At 42.9% G+C, this 18,137-nt stretch overlaps 1 protein-coding gene across 1 annotated transcript in view; it reads right to left on the bottom strand.

The window, feature by feature from the left end:
* chd3 (chromodomain helicase DNA binding protein 3) overlaps nt 1-18,137 on the bottom strand; it is a gene marked incomplete at its 3' end in the record, with an annotated part of 171,320 nt that overhangs the window by 22,140 nt on the left and 131,043 nt on the right. Inside the window, 9 exon segments of the mRNA XM_084313205.1 lie at nt 623-818; nt 4,354-4,486; nt 5,484-5,592; nt 11,149-11,280; nt 12,140-12,259; nt 13,098-13,338; nt 14,432-14,640; nt 15,282-15,444; nt 17,227-17,371. Of these exon segments, the coding sequence (XP_084169331.1) occupies nt 623-818; nt 4,354-4,486; nt 5,484-5,592; nt 11,149-11,280; nt 12,140-12,259; nt 13,098-13,338; nt 14,432-14,640; nt 15,282-15,444; nt 17,227-17,371 (1,448 nt within the window).

Here is an 18,137-nt window from a genome sequence, read left to right as displayed (position 1 = left end):
TTTATTTTATATGTCTGCACTTTATGTGCTCATTTTGTCTTTTTTTCTGCTGTAAAGCACTTTGAGCTGCAATTCTTGTATGAAAGGTGCTCTACAAATCATTATTATTATTATAGTCATGTTAGACTTTCATTTGGCAAAGGGATTGGGTTTCCTCATTGAGTACTTAGCCTTATCCTTAGGGCACAAGTATCTTGTGTTTTATTATAAACAAGTGCTATTCCAAAACAAGATTTCAAGGAATCGGACACTGTTATCAACCCGAAAAGGAGGCTACGAACTCAGAACGTGCAGGAGAACGAGACGCAGGCCAGGGTACGAGTGCCTTTCAGAGGAACAACATAAACAGAGACAAACTGGCCGGGGAGTGAATGAGGACATGTCCTCGAGCTTGTGGCTAAGAGTGTGCTGTTGTGAGAAGGCATAGTGATGTGGGACCTGATGCAGGACAGAACGTCTGTGTGTCTCTCTGTCTCTCTCTCTATCTCTCCCTCTCTCTCTCTCACATTCAGTGCTCACCAACACACACAAACCTTCAAGTGAGGCGCACTCAAATGTGTACACACAAAGTGTCCAATTGGAACACACACACACACATACACACACGCACACACACACTCACCCTTATGCAGGACGGCGTTGGCCGGCTTGTTGCCTGCCAGCGACTCTTTGCTGAGGTGCTGGTGCGACTCAGCCAGACACTCCACCTCGGCGAAGCGGGCGTTGAGGGCCATGGCCGGGTGGCTGGGGTCCTGGGTCATGTTCAGGTAGGCCGCCCTGCGCAGCTGCTCCTCTATCACCAGCGCCTGCTCCAACAGCTGGGTGGGGGGTGTGGGGGGGGGGGGAGTAGGTGGGGGTGGGTAAGCAGAGGTATACAGGGCGGGGATATTGAAAGTAGATGGTGAGGTTTAGGACGTTAACGGGGGACAGGAGAGACAGATAGACACTACAGATAGACAAAGAAAGAAAGAACGAGAGAGAAAGAAAGAACTTCAACTTCAAACTTCAAACAACTTTATATTTTCCTTTCGGAACTTCATTTGTGCAGTGGTTAAAAGACAACATACAGTCACAATACATAGACACTCAACACTATAGAAAATCGGCCTCCACCAGACCTAGGCGTTCAGCAGTCTGATGGAGGTAGGCACGAAGCTAGCTAAGCCACTTTTTTTTTTGAGTGTCGAAGCTCTGTATTGACGGCCTGAGGGCATTAGTTCGTAATGGGTGTGAAGGGTGTGTGTGTTGTCTTCAACTATTTGAGAGGCCGCCGTCCGTTTCTTGTGAGAGAAAGAAAGAAAGAAAGAAAGAAAGAAAGAAAGAAAGAAAGAAAGAAAGAAAGAAAGAAAGAAAGAAAGAAAGAAAGAAAGAAAGAAAGAAAGAAAGAAAGAAAAGAAAGAAAGAAAGAAAGAAAGAAAGAAAGAAAGAAAGAAAGAAAGAAAGAAAGAAAGAAAGAAAGAAAGAAAGAAAGAAAGAAAGAAAGAAAGAAAGAAAGAAAGAAAAAAGAGGGAGGAAAGGAAGGTAGGGTGAACTATGAAACTATAAATATACAAATTGAAATACATCAATCTTTATAAAAATCAAGACTTGCTGTTCATTCTCTTCCCTATCCCTCTTTCTCTCTCCTTTCTCTCTCCACACCGGACCCAAGGTTTCAAAGTTGTTTTTTGAGAGTTCATTCTTTCATCTATCATCACATTATCTCAAAGTCTGCTGTTTCTAGTGTTTCTTAACAGCGTATCAATGTCTTGCAACATCAATAAAAGTATTTCAGGCCAACACAAGCTTCAGACAGACAGTGATTGAATTAGTGTGTGTGTGTGTGTGTGTGTGTGTGTGTGTGTGTGTGTGTGTGTGTGTGTGTGTGTGTGTGTGTGTGTGTGTGTGTGTGTGTGTGTGTGTGTGTGCATGAATGTGTGCATGTACAAGCGTATGTATGTTTATAAATAGCACGGTAGCAAAATTCAAGTAAAATTACTTCAGGGCTATTTTTATTTTATAAATCTTTTTCTGACACTGATAGTAAATTCAGATGGATTACACAAATTATTTGGAAAAGGAGATGATGAGAAATGGAGGGAGGGAGAGAGAGAGAGAGAGAGAGAGAGAATGAGGATGAGAGAATGAGGATGTTGAAAGTGAAAAACAGGATGAGAGCCGTTTCAGAAACGCAGCCGTCAGCGATGCCATCCTGCCAGCGTCTGGGACGAGGGGCAACTATCAGACAAGCATCAAACCAAAGAGCCTGCGGTCCAGTTCATACGTCCTCCGCGTTGATTAATTGTTAAGCCGCAGGTATGTCCTTGTGGCGCGGTCCGTCACGTCACGCCGGCGTGTGTGTGTGTTCACGTGCACCGGTGAAGCCGGCGTCACGCTGTGTCATACGTGCACTTTCACCTCGTGATGTGCCGTCACTTGATTTCCGGTTCACAAGCATGCTTTATCATCCGCCATGTTATGTCATTGTTAGGGTAGACGTTCGTGAACACATAGTGTGTAGTAGTGTTTGCTCATCAACTCATCACGTCGCCACCCCGGTTTTTATTTCATGGGAAGGTTTAACTGGAAATAGATATTGAGTCATGGTTATATCCTGACCTACCTTTTTTTTTATCCACTTTTTCTCCTTATTTTCTATTTTTCTCCCATCCCAATTTCGTATTTCCAATTCTTCCCTCCCCTGTCTTGAACGTTGCTAGACTATGCCTCCCACTGTTCGGCTGTAGTGAGGATAGAAGCCTTGCATCACGTGTCCCCTCCGGTACACGAGGAGGCAGCCTGTCGCATCTTTTCACCGCAACAGCTCAAACTCTCAGTGGCGAGGAGTAACGCGTGGGAGGCTCACGCTGCCCCCGATACTTCCTGTTTCCGCCGTACCGGCGTCACCCAACCCACCTGTAGGAGTCGCTGTCCACAACGTCCAATCCCCACCCACCGGCTTTCCCACCCTGTAACACTGCCAATTGTGTTAGTATGACGGCCGGCAACGCCGAGAGCTGGGCTCGATACCAGCATATCCTGCGTTAGTGGCGAGCGCCTTGCCCACTGCGCCACTCAAGGTCAAGGTTAAGTCATGTTTATATCCTGACCTACCTTGAAGGTTAAGTCATGTTTATATCCTGACCTACCTTGAAGGTTAAGTCATGTTTATATTCTGACCTACCTTGAAGGTTAAGTCATGTTTATATTCTGACCTACCTTGAAGGTTAAGTCATGTTTATATTCTGACCTACCTTGAAGGTCATGTCATGTTTATATCCTGACCTACCTTGAAGGTCATGTCATGTTTATATCCTGACCTACCTTGAAGGTCATGTCATGTTTATATTCTGACCTACCTTGAAGGTTAAGTCATGTTTATATCCTGACCTACCTTGAAGGTTAAGTCATGTTTATATCCTGACCTACCTTGAAGAATAAGTCATGTTTATATTCTGACCTACCTTGAAGGTTAAGTCATGGTTATATCCTGACCTACCTTGAAGGTTAAGTCATGTTTATATTCTGACCTACCTTGAAGGTTAAGTCATGGTTATATCCTGACCTACCTTGAAGGTTAAGTCATGTTTATATTCTGACCTACCTTGAAGGTTAAGTCATGTTTATATCCTGACCTACCTTGAAGGTTAAGTCATGGTTATATTCTGACCTACCTTGAAGGTTAAGTCATGGTTATATTCTGACCTACCTTGAAGGTTAAGTCATGTTTATATCCTGACCTACCTTGAAGGTTAAGTCATGTTTATATCCTGACCTACCTTGAAGGTTAAGTCATGTTTATATTCTGACCTACCTTGAATGTTAAGTCATGTTTATATCCTGACCTACCTTGAAGAATAAGTCATGTTTATATCCTGACCTACCTTGAAGGTTAAGTCATGGTTATATTCTGACCTACCTTGAAGGTTAAGTCATGTTTATATCCTGACCTACCTTGAAGGTTAAGTCATGGTTATATTCTGACCTACCTTGAAGGTTAAGTCATGGTTATATTCTGACCTACCTTGAAGGTTAAGTCATGTTTATATCCTGACCTACCTTGAAGGTTAAGTCATGTTTATATCCTGACCTACCTTGAAGGTTAAGTCATGTTTATATTCTGACCTACCTTGAATGTTAAGTCATGTTTATATCCTGACCTACCTTGAAGAATAAGTCATGTTTATATCCTGACCTACCTTGAAGGTTAAGTCATGGTTATATTCTGACCTACCTTGAAGGTTAAGTCATGTTTATATCCTGACCTACCTTGAAGGTTAAGTCATGGTTATATTCTGACCTACCTTGAAGGTTAAGTCATGGTTATATCCTGACCTACCTTGAAGGTTAAGTCATGTTTATATCCTGACCTACCTTGAATCGTCGGGCCAGGAACTTGTTCTTCATCTCCAGGAAGTTGCCCTTGTTGGCCTGCGACTTAAAGGGCTCGTTGACAATGGCAAATTGTGGGTCGTTCTGGATGTCCTGCCACCGCGCGTACCCATGGCTGGCACAGGTCAAGGATCATAACAATTTGGTATTGATCAGGTTTACCATTGCTGACGCTGTTGAAATGTCCTGAATGATAAACCAGGCACACCACAAATATGTGAAATATCACCATCATCAATATTCAAACCATATCCACATGTATTCTGCCTAAGTCAGTGTTGGGTGCAGGATTTGCAGTGTAGAAGTATTCACCGCTTACAAGTGTCCCCTTGTTGGTCGATTGCAAAAGTAAAAGTATCTGTAGATACTATATCTATATCTGTATATTTTGCATACCTACTCTTACTAGTTACGCTGCTGGCCAGTATGACTTACTACTATAGTGTCTTTATACCTGTATCACTGTACATACTACAACTCTGTACATACATCTGATTAGCACTACACTCAGTAGTACTAATTTATATATTTCATACCCAGTTTAATCACCTGTAGCTACATTGTATATTACTTTTGCACTTTACTGTTACATTTGCACTCTGGTTGGATGCCAAGCTTCTTTTCTGTTGTACTGTACCTGTGCTGTATAATAACAATAAATCAGAATCAAATCTAATCTGATCTAATCTAAATGCTTCATGCCGTCAGTGTCAACTTGGCCTTTAGTGAGGAAACTGTTCCAACAAGTTTATGGGTAACACTTCCATTTCATACGCATTTAACCTCAGACCTCAGACCAGTCTACCATAGCTGAGCTCCTACTCACAACCATAATAAAAAAAACGGTAAAAACTGATCCTGTACCAAACGCTTAAGAGTATCAAGTAACCGGTACCTGACCCGGCACGCTTTCACACAGAGACAGGAATAGAAAGAACTCAATAACCCCCCCGATGCCATATATCCCACTACATAAGCTTATAGTAGATAGTAGACAGTGTTTACTAAGGCCCTGGCTGGCTTGTTGACTTATCACTCCGGGGCCTCTCTGGCTGCTGATAGAAAAATAAACAGCGCGAGGCCGTCGCCCGGGCAACTGCCGTCAAGGATACAGTACGATTCCCGCCAGCAGCCAGAAGTCGTGTCGCCGGTGCCAGATCTCGTTCATCTTCCCAGAGGAGACGGCCGCCCGCTCCTCGTTCTGCCACAGGGTGTGCAGCTCTGTGGAGGCCATGCCAGCACAATGTCAAAACAAGGTTCGGTTTAAAACGCCGGGCCAAATGACGGGGGAAGGATCCATAAAACAACAACACGCGGGTTCCAGCTTCTGCCGCGGCGTGCAGAGCTCGGAGTGAATGAACGCTGACGAGACACAATGTTGGTTCAGTGTCAATGTTTGGTTACTTTGAAATAAAAAAAATAAAATCACTTTTTTTTTATGTGAAATAAATCAAAATATTATGTGAAACATTTGCTTTTACAGAATAGTGTTTGACATGAATCTGGGATTTAATGTGCTGGTTTTCCGCTAGCGATTCTTTTTTTGTGCTTCAGGCACAAATGACAGCTCCATAATTCTGAAAGAGAAATTAACATAGGACAGGGTGTTTAAAGAGTGTGCAATAATGGCTCTGGTGATTTAAAACCACCATTCATTTTCCCATAGAGAAGAGGAGGATAAATCTGGAAAACCTTCTTTGGGCAAAAGAGTGACGTTTTTGTCCCTATGATACTTGTGCTGCTGGGTGTCGCTCTGTAGGATAGAGCATCGGTACAATGTCAACACTGTGATTGGTCCTTATTATTCACTCATTATATGCTGTGTATAGTATAGTATAGTATAGTATGATATAGTATTAGGGATGTCCGATATTATCGGCCTACCGATATTATCGGCCGATATCGGCATTAAAATGTGATATTGGAAAATATCTGTATCGGTTTAAATTTTTTTCTTTTTCTTTTTTTTTTACATTTCTAGAACCTTTATTTACCCAGGCAAGCAAGTAAGAACAAATTTTGATTTTATTTATTGTCAAAAGTATGCATAATGTTGTGTTAATTCCCCAACAAGAGATATGTAATGTTAATTACCTGAAATTATTCCATTTTGGGGGGGAAACCCTGCATATATCGGTATCGGTTGATATCGGTATAGGTAAAAAAGCCAATATCGAGCATCCCTATATAGTATAGTATAGTATTTACATTTTACATTTAGTCATTTAGCTGACGCTTTTATCCAAAGCGACTTACAAGTTCTGTACGACAAGCCATCAGGAAGGGCACAACTCTATCAGCTGAGTAACAATGTTCATCAAAGTGTTGAGTGCTACAGTGTACTGTAGGTTAGTTTATTAGGACAAGTGCATGACAGTATGGTTAGTTAGGGTTAGATTTTTATTTAATTTTTAATTTTAATTTTTTAATTCAGATAATGGTTGAAGAAGTGCGTCTTTAGTCGACGACGAAAGATTGGACGTGTTTCGGCTGTCCTAACTGGGGTGGGTAGTTCATTCCACCATTGTGGGGCAAGGACTGAGAATAGGCGACTTCTCTTTGATGACCCTCCCGGAGCTTGGATAGGAGTAGGTCTGAGGCGGCCAGAAGATGCAGAGCGTAGGGGTCTTGATGTATGATACAGTATAGTATAGTATGATACAGTATAGTATAGTATAGTATGATACAGTATAGTATAGTATGATACAGTATAGTATAGTATAGTATGATACAGTATAGTATAGTATGATACAGTATAGTATAGTATGATACAGTATAGTATAGTATAGTATGATACAATATACTGTAGTATAGTACAATATAGTATAGTATGATACAGTATAGTATAGTATGATACAATATAGTATAGTAAAATATAGTATAGTATGATATAGTATAGTACAATATAGTATAGTATGATATAGTATAGTACAGTATAGTACAATATATTATAGTATAGTATGATATAGTATAATAATAATAATAATAATACATACGATTTATATAGCGCTTTTCGAAATGCTCAAAGGTGCAAATATAGCATTGTATAGTATAGTATGATATAGTATAGTATGACATAATATAGTATAGTATGATGCAGTATAGTATAGTATGATATAGTATAATATAGTACAGTATAGAATAGTATGATATAATATTGTATGATATTGTATTATATAGTATAGTATGATACAGTATAGTATGATATAGTATAGTATGATATAGTATAGTATGATACATACATTATAGTATAGTATGATATAATATAGTATAGTATGATACAGTATAGTATAGTATAGTATGATATAGTATAGTATAGCACAGTATACTCTTGTAGTGTACTCTTTCCACATCATGTGTTTCCGTGACCCTTCACATATAATTCACATGACTCCATCATGTGTGCTTACATCATTTCACGTGTCATTTCCATGGTGTCACATGTGAAACTTTGCAAAGTAATCTCATGAACCCGTAGCTCACGTGTGACAATATGTGAAAGGAAAGGTCTCCACCATGTGACAATGACACAGGCATGAGGGCAAAACGTGGCATCGTGGGAAAAACAGGACTTTTCAGAAAGTGATGTGGTGACTACATCTAGAAGGGAACAATTATTCTGTTCACAATTCTGCTCCAGACCTGTTAGCGGTAATCAGTGGTGGAAGAAATACACAGTTCCGTTACTTAAGTAAAAGTAGAAATACCCAGACAAATGTAAAAGTAAAAGTCCTCCATTCAAATTCTACTAAAGTATGCATTCTACATGGCATTTGTGTATTCCAGTGCTTGGGAGCATTAAACCCTCTCTATGGGTTATGTTAAAGTGGTATGTGGTCCAGTTATGCTGCTCTGATTAAAGGTTATGTTAAAGTGGTATGTGGTCCAGTTATGGTGCTCTGATTAAAGGTTATGTTAAAGTGGTATGTGGTCCAGTTATGCTGCTCTGATTAAAGGTTATGTTAAAGTGGTATGTGGTCCAGTTATGCTGCTCTGATTAAAGGTCATGTTAAAGTGGTATGTGGTCCAGTTATGCTGCTCTGATTAAAAGTTATGTTAAAGTGGTATGTGGTCCAGTTATACTGCTCTGATTAAAGGTTATGTTAAAGTGGTATGTGGTCCAGTTAGGGCCCGCGTCCACTTGGCGCATATTTCTGACCGCACGCATCTGTTTTCAATGTATTCCAATGGGGAGGGAGCGCATGCGGCCGCATGCGGCCGCCTCTAGGAAGTGCGCTGCCGTCGGCCTCTTTTCTCAGCTTTTTTGTGCGGTCGAAAGTTGAAACTTTCTTAACTTTCAGAGCGATGCGCTGGGCTCATTTTCAGACAACCAATCACAGCCATTCATCTACCACTCTGTTTGTAACCTGACACCGGAGCTGCCTGCCTGTCTGGCTGTCTCCACACAGACCATTGAGATTCGCGACAAAACTAATAATAATAACTACACGAATACACTACTAAAAAGCTAATAAAAAGCAAAGGGTGAACTGTGGTGTCAGGCAATAACTATATATATAATTAATATACAATAAAGTTATTCAAATATGCTATAATATGAGCAAAACCGCGGCATGGCTGTAGATTTCTTTCTGTCATCTACAAGATGCGCGTCAAGCCAGCTCTGCCGGCGCACTCCCAGCATGTTTCACGGAGAAATATGCGCTAGGTGGACGCGGGCCCTTATGCTGCTCTGATTAAAGGTCATGTTAAAGTGGTATGTAAACTCAAAGACAAAGTCAGCACCACATGAAAACAGTCCCGGATGTTATGTCCAGGTGTCATCACAAAGTTGAGCACTCTCTGATACCTACATGTTCACATATATTTGTCTTACGCTATTTTTCTACATTTTTCTACCTCATTTTTCTTCTTCTAAATTCATGCTATATTATGTTATTATGTTATTTGATACTATCTTGTCTAGCACAGTCTCTGGAGCGTAACAGAAAGAAGCATTTTGTATGAAAGTATTCTGTACTTCTGTATGACAACTATTAAAGAACTTGAACTTGAACTTGAACTATGTGACGGTGAAACACTGAAAGAGAGAAAATATACGTTATGTGATGCTGAAACACTGAAAGAGAGAAAACATGCAAGCGTGAAGTGAGAGGATGAGTCATGTCCAGTGAGAAGACTCATGTAACATGTTCCGAGGATGTAGTGGGTGGTCAGACGGTGCAGAAACAGTTGTTTTCTGTCCAATGGGCTCCGTTTCCACTCAGGTTTTGCAACTGCTGCTTAAAGGAACACGCCGACATTATGGGAAATGTGCTTACCCTCTTCTCCAGAGTCAGACAAGAAGATAGATACCAGTTTCCTCTGTGTGCGTTCAGTAGAAAGCTAGCTTAGCAAAAATGAAGTGGACACGGATCAGCTAGCCTAGCTTAAATCTCCGGGAGAGCTAGGCTAGCAGATCTGTATCCACTTCCATTCTACTGAACACACAGAGATGAAATTGGTATCTATCTTCTTGACGGTAACGATAATGTTGGTGTGTTCCTTTAAGAAAACAGCGTTTCACACCCGTTACAGTAAAGTCAGTTTTACAACCACTGTGTTTGAGAGGCAATACTGTGCTTAATCACTGGGATGAGGTCATGCATGGTTGAGGTCAAGTCACTTTCAATACAAGCAACTGAGGGGGGGATGACCGGAGCTAGGGTATTTATTTCGGCTCCTTTTCATCTTCCCACTTCGCAGGTTTCATAACCTTGCAACGTTAGCTAAAACTGAATCAATTACGTTACTCAAGAGCATGTCGCTGGTGACCACACATCGGCAAGGAAGCTATAAAAAAAAAGGAAGGGTCATCAAGTCACTGTGTAGCACATCGGTGCCAGTGTGGAAACTTTCAGTTGGGCCGACATCGAGTTGAATGGGATCAGCCATCTCCACTGCAACGTGTTGCTTTGTTAACTAGCTAACGTTTGATATATTGATTGATGTATATTTCCTCGAATAGCTTGTATATTTTGAATTTTAATACAGGCTTCAATAGAACTGGCACCAAACAGAGTATAGAACGCTGGTATTCTGACTTCTTTCATAGCTTCCTTGCACACCGGTCGGAGCTGCGAGTACTGCTCGCCCACCGAGGGCTGCGACAAGCTATCCCTCTCCGGGTTTCGAACACAAGCATGGATACCCTGTTCACTTTCTCCACATTTGTCCAACAGAAGAGGGTGGGGAGCGCTGAGGTACTGTAGACGCAAGCCTCAGCTCAGTGCTGATTAGAATCAACAAGCTAGCGCTAACTAGGCTCAAGCTAAAGCTAACTGTGGCACATTAGTCACCTAGTAACACCCTTTTAAGACGATAGACAATGTTGTAATCGTGGTGAGTCTTACACAGCCAAAGTGAAATCCCTGTGCTAAAGCTAAAGCTGACTGTGGCACATTAGTCACCTAGCAAAACCCTTTTAAGATGATAGACAATGTTGTAATCGTGGTGCGGCTTACACAGCCAAAGTGAAATCCCTTCGTAATGTAACTAAAAACCCCATTAAAATGGAACTGCTGGAATCCAACGGCCAGGAAAGAACCAATCATAGAAGTTTGCGAGTCTCCAGACCTCAAATCAGTGACAGAGCTACAATGTGATTTAGGTCTGGCGCGAAATGATGTCTCACGAGCCGCAACATCAACAAATCCCACAATATGATAACGCAGAACGACGATGAACGATAACCATCTGCATGTTTCCCAGCCCTATCTGAGTGAACTAAGTGTGGACCCTGGGCGTGTGCGTGGGGTTAGGAAATGGGATATTCACCCGTAAAGCCCCCGTCAGCGATGTTGAACATGAACCGCGGCCGCTCAGCGGGGGGTTTCCCGTTGCCTTTGGTGACCTCCTCCTTCGCCTCTTTGACCTCTCTGGCGGCATCTTTTTCACCCTTGACCTCCTCTGCGGCCGAGAGAGAGAGACACATGTTATGGGTCAACACGAATGAGCAGTATGTCACTTTGAGGTCGGACAGACAGACGTGGATGGATGGATGGATGGATGGATGGATGGATGGATGGATGGATGGATAGATATGGATGGATACATGGATGGATAGATGGATAGATGGATGGATGGATGGATGATGGATAGATGGATAGATAGATAAATAGATAAATAGATAGATAGATAGATGTAACGTTTGGGGTTTCTATCCTCTCTCAGGAGTGGAAACCCTACTGCCATTCTGGAGTACTTCACCCTGTTCTCTGCAATTAGCTCTGATTGATTGTCACCTGTGATTTGTTGTCACTAATTACTGCGTGTGGTTTGCTGGGTATTTTGCCTTTATAGTAATCCTTTGTTCTCCTGTCTGTTGTCGGATCTTCAACAGAAGTACTGCGAGCAGTCGGCCACGGACAGAAGTGGGACATCTGTCCGGTTTTGTTATTATGTTGTGTTAAACTATTTCTCCGTCTTGTGTACGGTGTTCGCTATGCTAAATTATCTCTCAGTTGTAGCCTGGCTACATTATGCTTTCTCGTTCCATTATCTTGCTCTAGTGTTTCTGATCATAAAATAACACATATTTTGAGAAGAGCAACACCATCTCCACCTCCTTCTTCCTTTCTACTATTGGACTCAACATTCCTACCTTGAATCATTATAGATAGATAGATAGATAGATAGATAGATAGATAGATAGATAGATAGATAGATAGATAGATAGATAGATAGATAGATAGATAGATAGATAGATAGATAGATGGATGGATGGATGGATGGATGGATGGATGGATGGATGGATGGAGTGACCCACCTTTCTTTACATCAGCTACCTCTGGCGGCTTCTCCTTGGCGTCAGTCGCTTCCACCGGGGTGAGGGGCTCCTCGCTCTTCTCCTTCTCCTCCTTCTCCTCCTCCTCCACCTTCTCTCCCTCTGCAACGAGAGACACAGAGCAGTTGCGACAGCGCTCGGCCTCTTGCAACACCACGTCCTCCTCGACCGTTTCCCGTATTTGTCCACGTTTCCCGTATTTGTCCACGTTTCCCGTATTTGTCCACGTTTCCCGTATTTGTCGATAGTCGCGATGAAGCACAGGCGGCTTATCAGTACACTTCCATAATTGTTTCATCTGTCCCCGTTCTTTGAAGAATCAAATCGTCAAGCAGATGTGAATGCACCTTCTTTGACTTCTAGGGAATGGTCCTATGGAAACGTTTTTAAGAGCTGCTCTTGGAATTTACAGGTCCTGGGTGAGCACTATGTTTCCCCTCTGCCGTGTTTGAGCACGGACCGGAAGGAAGAGCTTTGGGTCTGAACGCTTATAAATCTAAATCCTGTTATCCAGGCCGCGTTTGATCTGATCAGTAAAAAGTCCTACTTCACTGTTCAAGAAAGTATTGGTATTTACTATTTAGTTTTACAAAGAAATATGGTATTTACAAAAAAGTTTCATGGTAATTGCAAAAAGGTTTCATGGTATTTGCAAAAAGGTATCCTGGTATTTACAAAGAAATATCCTTGTATTTACAAGGAAATATCATGGTATGTACAAAAGAATATGGTATTTATAAAAAGATATGGTATTTACAAAAAGGCATTATGGTATTTCCATAATTTCTTTGGTCACTACAATTATGGTGATGATGATGGAGGATGGAAATACCATGTTACCATTGATATGTTATACCATGGTATTATTTAAGCTCAAAAGTGGTACCATGGCCGGCAGCGTGGTAAGGGTCAATAAGGGTCAGATCGGTGAAAACGTTACCTGGTGTTTCGTCTTTGACGTGAGGAGCTTGCTTCCCGTCCTCTTTACCCTCCTCCTGCGCCCTCTTCTCCTCCTGCGCCCTCTTCTCCTCCTGCACTCCCTTCTCCTCCACCACGGCAGGCAGGGTGTCCTCCTTCTTCTCCTCCTTCTTCTCCTCCTCCTTCAAGTCGCCCTCTTCCTTGTCGTCAGCTTTCCGACAAGGGGAGGTGTCCCGCGGAGCGTCTGTTGCCGTGGAGGGAGGCTTGGGAACACAGACACAGAATATCTTCCTTTGTCCACTTCATGCAGTAAAAAAAGTAAGTAAAAGAGGAATAAGTCCCAACACTATACAATATACAAACTAAAGTACAACCTAAGTACAATGAAGTAAAAATGCAGACAATGAAGTACAAACACTTTTTTTTTAAAGGCAAGATGCTAAATGCAAAATGAGGTATGGATGTAGTGCAAATCTCTTTAATAAATATAGATACATATGATGTAGTGTTAAAGTGTTTAAAGTGTCTAAAGTGGGTGTTAAGGTGAGTAGTGTTTGTTTACTGTAAAGTGAGTGTGTGCATGTGGATGTGTGTGCAGTGTGTAGATGGATGGGTTGATGTTACATAGAGTCATTGAGCACCCTGATGGCCTGGGGATAGAAGCTCCTACTGAGTCTCTCTGTGCCGGCCATGAGACTGCGGTAGCGCTTGCCTGACTGCAGCAGTGCAAAGAGGCAGTTGTTTGGGTGTCTTTGATCTTTATCGACTGATCGATGAGTTGATTTAATAGACAAATATAGGACGTTGTGTTTTCCACATGCAGTCGTGCAGAAGGACCGACCAGTGTGCTTTTATTTCTTAGGAAACGACTCATTCAACACGGGAACAAAGCGTAAAATAATGACTTAACTAACACCACTAACAAAGTCTTGGTTAATTAAGACCAAATTGACTGATTAATCAACTAAGTGGAGGAGGGCCTAGGTAGAATGCACATTGCTAATCAGACAGACAGACAGACAGACAGACAGACAGACAGACAGACAGACAGACAGACAGACAGACAGACAGACAGACAGACAGACAGACAGACAGACAGACAGACAGACAGACAGACAGACAGACAGACAGACAGACAGATAGATAGATAAACGCAGATTGGCTGTGTTTATTGGATTGACTGGAAGACATTACTGACGCTTTCATTGGCAACATTGGTCAAAATCACGGGGTAACTGATCTAGAGTCAGCTTCAGTCTTGTTAGTGTGAATACGGTCAAAAGGACAAGTGTTCATGGTCACTGACCCCAGATCAGCACTCCTACCCTGGGAAGCTTTGCGTCACTCACTACCCACCTCGTCGGGGTCTCCGGTCTTGCTGCTCTCCACCTCTTTGCCCTCCTCCTTCTCCTGCTCCTCCTTCTCCTTCTCCTTGTCCTTTTCTCTCTCCGGTGGGACCTCTCCCTCCTCCTTCTTCTCCTCCTCCTTCTTCTCCTCCTTCTTCTCCTCCTCCTTCTCCTCCTCCTTCTCGCTCTTTTCTTGCTTGTCTACAGGTGCAGGGGTAGCTGTGCACACGTCACACACACACGCACACACACACACACACACACACACACACACACACACACACACACACACACACACACACACACACACACACACACACACACACACACACACACACACACACACACACACACACACACACACACACACACACACACACACACACACACACACACACACACACACACACACACACACACACACACACACACACACACACACACACACACACACACACACACACACACACACACACACACACACACACACACACACACACACACACACACACACACACACACACACACACACACACACACACACACACACACACACACACACACACACACACACACACACACACACACACACACACACACACACACACACACACACACACACACACACACACACTGTGGATCATATCCAACTCTCCAGTTTGTATACTTCACTTACAGCGCCCTCTGCAGGATCTGCAATAATGTGCTGGAATGTGTGTGTGTGTGTGTGTGTGTGTGTGTGTGTGTGTGTGTGTGTGTGTGTGTGGTGTGGTGTGGTGTGTGTGTGTGTGTGTGTGTGTGTGTGTGTGTGTGTGTGTGTGTGTGTGTGTGTGTGTGTGTGTGTGTGTGTGTGTGTGTACCTGGCTCCGAGGTGCAGGGTGTGTTGTTACAGCTAGCCTCAGGGGTGGGCGTGGTGGTCTTGGTGGCTGGAGAGGAGGCTCTGGAGGAGGACTTGCCCACAACAATCTCTGGCTTCAGCTCCGGAAGACTCCAGCGCCCGTTAATGTGCTCAAACTCCTGGATCTGAACACACACACACGCACACACACACACACCGTACTCTCAGCAAAAATAGAAAGCTCTCTATATGAGATGCTTGGTCAGGCACCCTTTTTGTGACAAGCTAATCATGAGCTGTCATGATATCTGCTTAACTATGGAAAATCACATATTCGATAATGCAACTGATATTGGACTTAATAAGTGAGTGTCAAACATTTGTAAATATTTCAGAAATGTGTCTTATTTAAAAAAGAATTATGATGATATTTTTATTTTATTTAGTGTCACAATTCTATTATATTCCCTTCCTGGGCGTTGCGTGCATTGCCCCACTTTCGGCCTGGGGAGGGTGTAGAACTACCACATGCCTCCTCCGATACAATCTTTTCAGCTGACAGCGAGGAGTTTCACTGGGGGAACGTAACACGTGCAGAGGTTCACGCTATTTCACGCCAGATCCCCTCCCCGACCGACCAGTAGGAGTCGCAGTTTACAACGACCAGGACACATACCCCACCGGCTTCCCACCCGTTAACACTGCCTTGTGTTAGTAAGGACGACTGACCAAGCCGGAGGTACCGCTGACAGCTGGATTCGATCCCTATTCTATTCTGGCATATTCTACTGTTATATTCCATTATGTTCTATCCCAGTGCAAGTCCTACCAGCTTAACCCTTTCACTACCACACTACAGAAGGTTAACCTTTTCACTACCACACTACAGAAGGTTAACCTTTCACTACCACACTACAGAATGTTAACCCTTCACTAACACACTATAGAAGGTTAACCTTTTCACTACCACACTTCAAAGGGTTAACCCTTTTACTACCACACTACAGATGGTTAACCCTTTCACTACCACACTACAGAAGGTTAACCCTTTCACTATCACGCTACAGAAGGTTAACCTTTCACTACCACACTACAGAAGGTTAACCTTTTCACTACCACACTTCAAAGGGTTAACCCTTTCACTACCACACTACAGACGGTTAACCCTTTCACTACCACACTACAGAAGGTTAACCCTTTCACTACCACACTACAGAAGGTTAACCTTTTCACTACCACACTACAGAAGGTTAACCTTTCACTACCACACTACAGAAGGTTAACCCTTCACTAACACACTATAGAAGGTTAACCTTTTCACTACCACACTTCAAAGGGTTAACCCTTTCACTACCACACTACAGATGGTTAACCCTTTCACTACCACACTACAGAAGGTTAACCCTTTCACTATCACACTACAGAAGGTTAACCTTTCACTACCACACTACAGAAGGTTAACCTTTTCACTACCACACTTCAAAGGGTTAACCCTTTCACTACCACACTACAGACGGTTAACCCTTTCACTACCACACTACAGAAGGTTAACCTTTCACTACCACACTACAGAAGGTTAACCTTTTCACTACCACACTTCAACGGGTTAACCCTTTCACTACCACACTACAGACGGTTAACCCTTTCACTACCACACTACAGAAGGTTAACCCTTTCACTACCACACTACAGAAGGTTAACCTTTCACTACCACACTACAGAAGGTTAACTTTTTCACTACCACACTTCAACGGGTTAACCCTTTCACTACCACACTACAGACGGTTAACCCTTTCACTACCAACTACAGAAGGTTAACCTTTTCACTACCAAAGGGTTAAGCGATTGACCTATCTCAAACCCTGTCCCTCTTTTCTCGATCCTCCAATCACAACTCGGGCAGACTTGCTTTTCTCTCTGACTGGAGCCAGGGAAGGAAAAAAGAAAGACCCAGCCTTCCCTCTGACCTTCTTCTTGACCAGGGACATGACACCGATGCGGGTGAGCACCGGCTGGCGACACAGGCCCTCCCGCGGCACGCCGTCGGCAAACGTCTCCGAGCCGTCTGCCACCGGCTCGCACAGGTGACGCATGAAGAGAGACACGTAGGCCCTGGAGGACGGGACAGAGGAGAGAGGGGGACAAAGGGTTAAAGGAGTTGGAGAAAGAGAGAAATAAATATCCATTCGAAGGCAAGTTCGGCTTTTTTTTTTTTAAAGGTTGACCTATCTCAAACCCTGCCCTATTTTCCTGATCCTCCAATCACAACTGTTGCTTCTTCTTTTTTTAGGATTGACCTATCTCAAACCCCGCCCTATTTTCCTGAATCACAACTATTCTTTTTTTAACTAGACTCTTCTTCCAGAGGTCATCTAAGTGCTAGGGGGTTGTGGTAAAGGTCCAGCCAATCAAAAGCCTTCTAGACATTCTGGCTTTAAAAGAAACATCAATACTATATATTGTTATTTTATACTATATATTGTTATTTTATACTATATATAGCTATATAGGGGCGACAGTGGCTCAGGAGGTAGAGCAGTCGTCTGGCAATCCGGAGGTTCCCGGTTCGATTCCCGCTCCTCCTGGGCAGCGTGTCGATGTGTCCTTGAGCAAGACACTTAACCCCTAATTGCTCCCGATGAGCAGGTTGGCACCTTGCATGGTTGCCTCTGCCGTCGGTGTGTGAATGGGTAATATGGAAGTAACAAATTGTAAAGCGCTTTGCATAAAAGCGCTATATAAAAAAAATTAAAAAAAAAGCAGCAGCTATAACATGCTGGACTCTGAAGGGAAAAACAAAAAGCTCTGTGCAGAGGCACGGGAGAACATGTTTTCAGATTGGTAAGGTGGATAGGGCTGAGCCCAAACGTTTGAACGT

The sequence above is a fragment of the Notolepis coatsorum genome (genome assembly GCF_963971535.1).
Source record: "Notolepis coatsorum genome assembly, chromosome: 4".
Taxonomy (NCBI): domain Eukaryota; kingdom Metazoa; phylum Chordata; class Actinopteri; order Aulopiformes; family Paralepididae; genus Notolepis; species Notolepis coatsorum.
The sequence above is the reverse complement of the archived record's forward strand: the minus strand, read 5'-3'. Positions and strand labels throughout refer to the sequence as shown.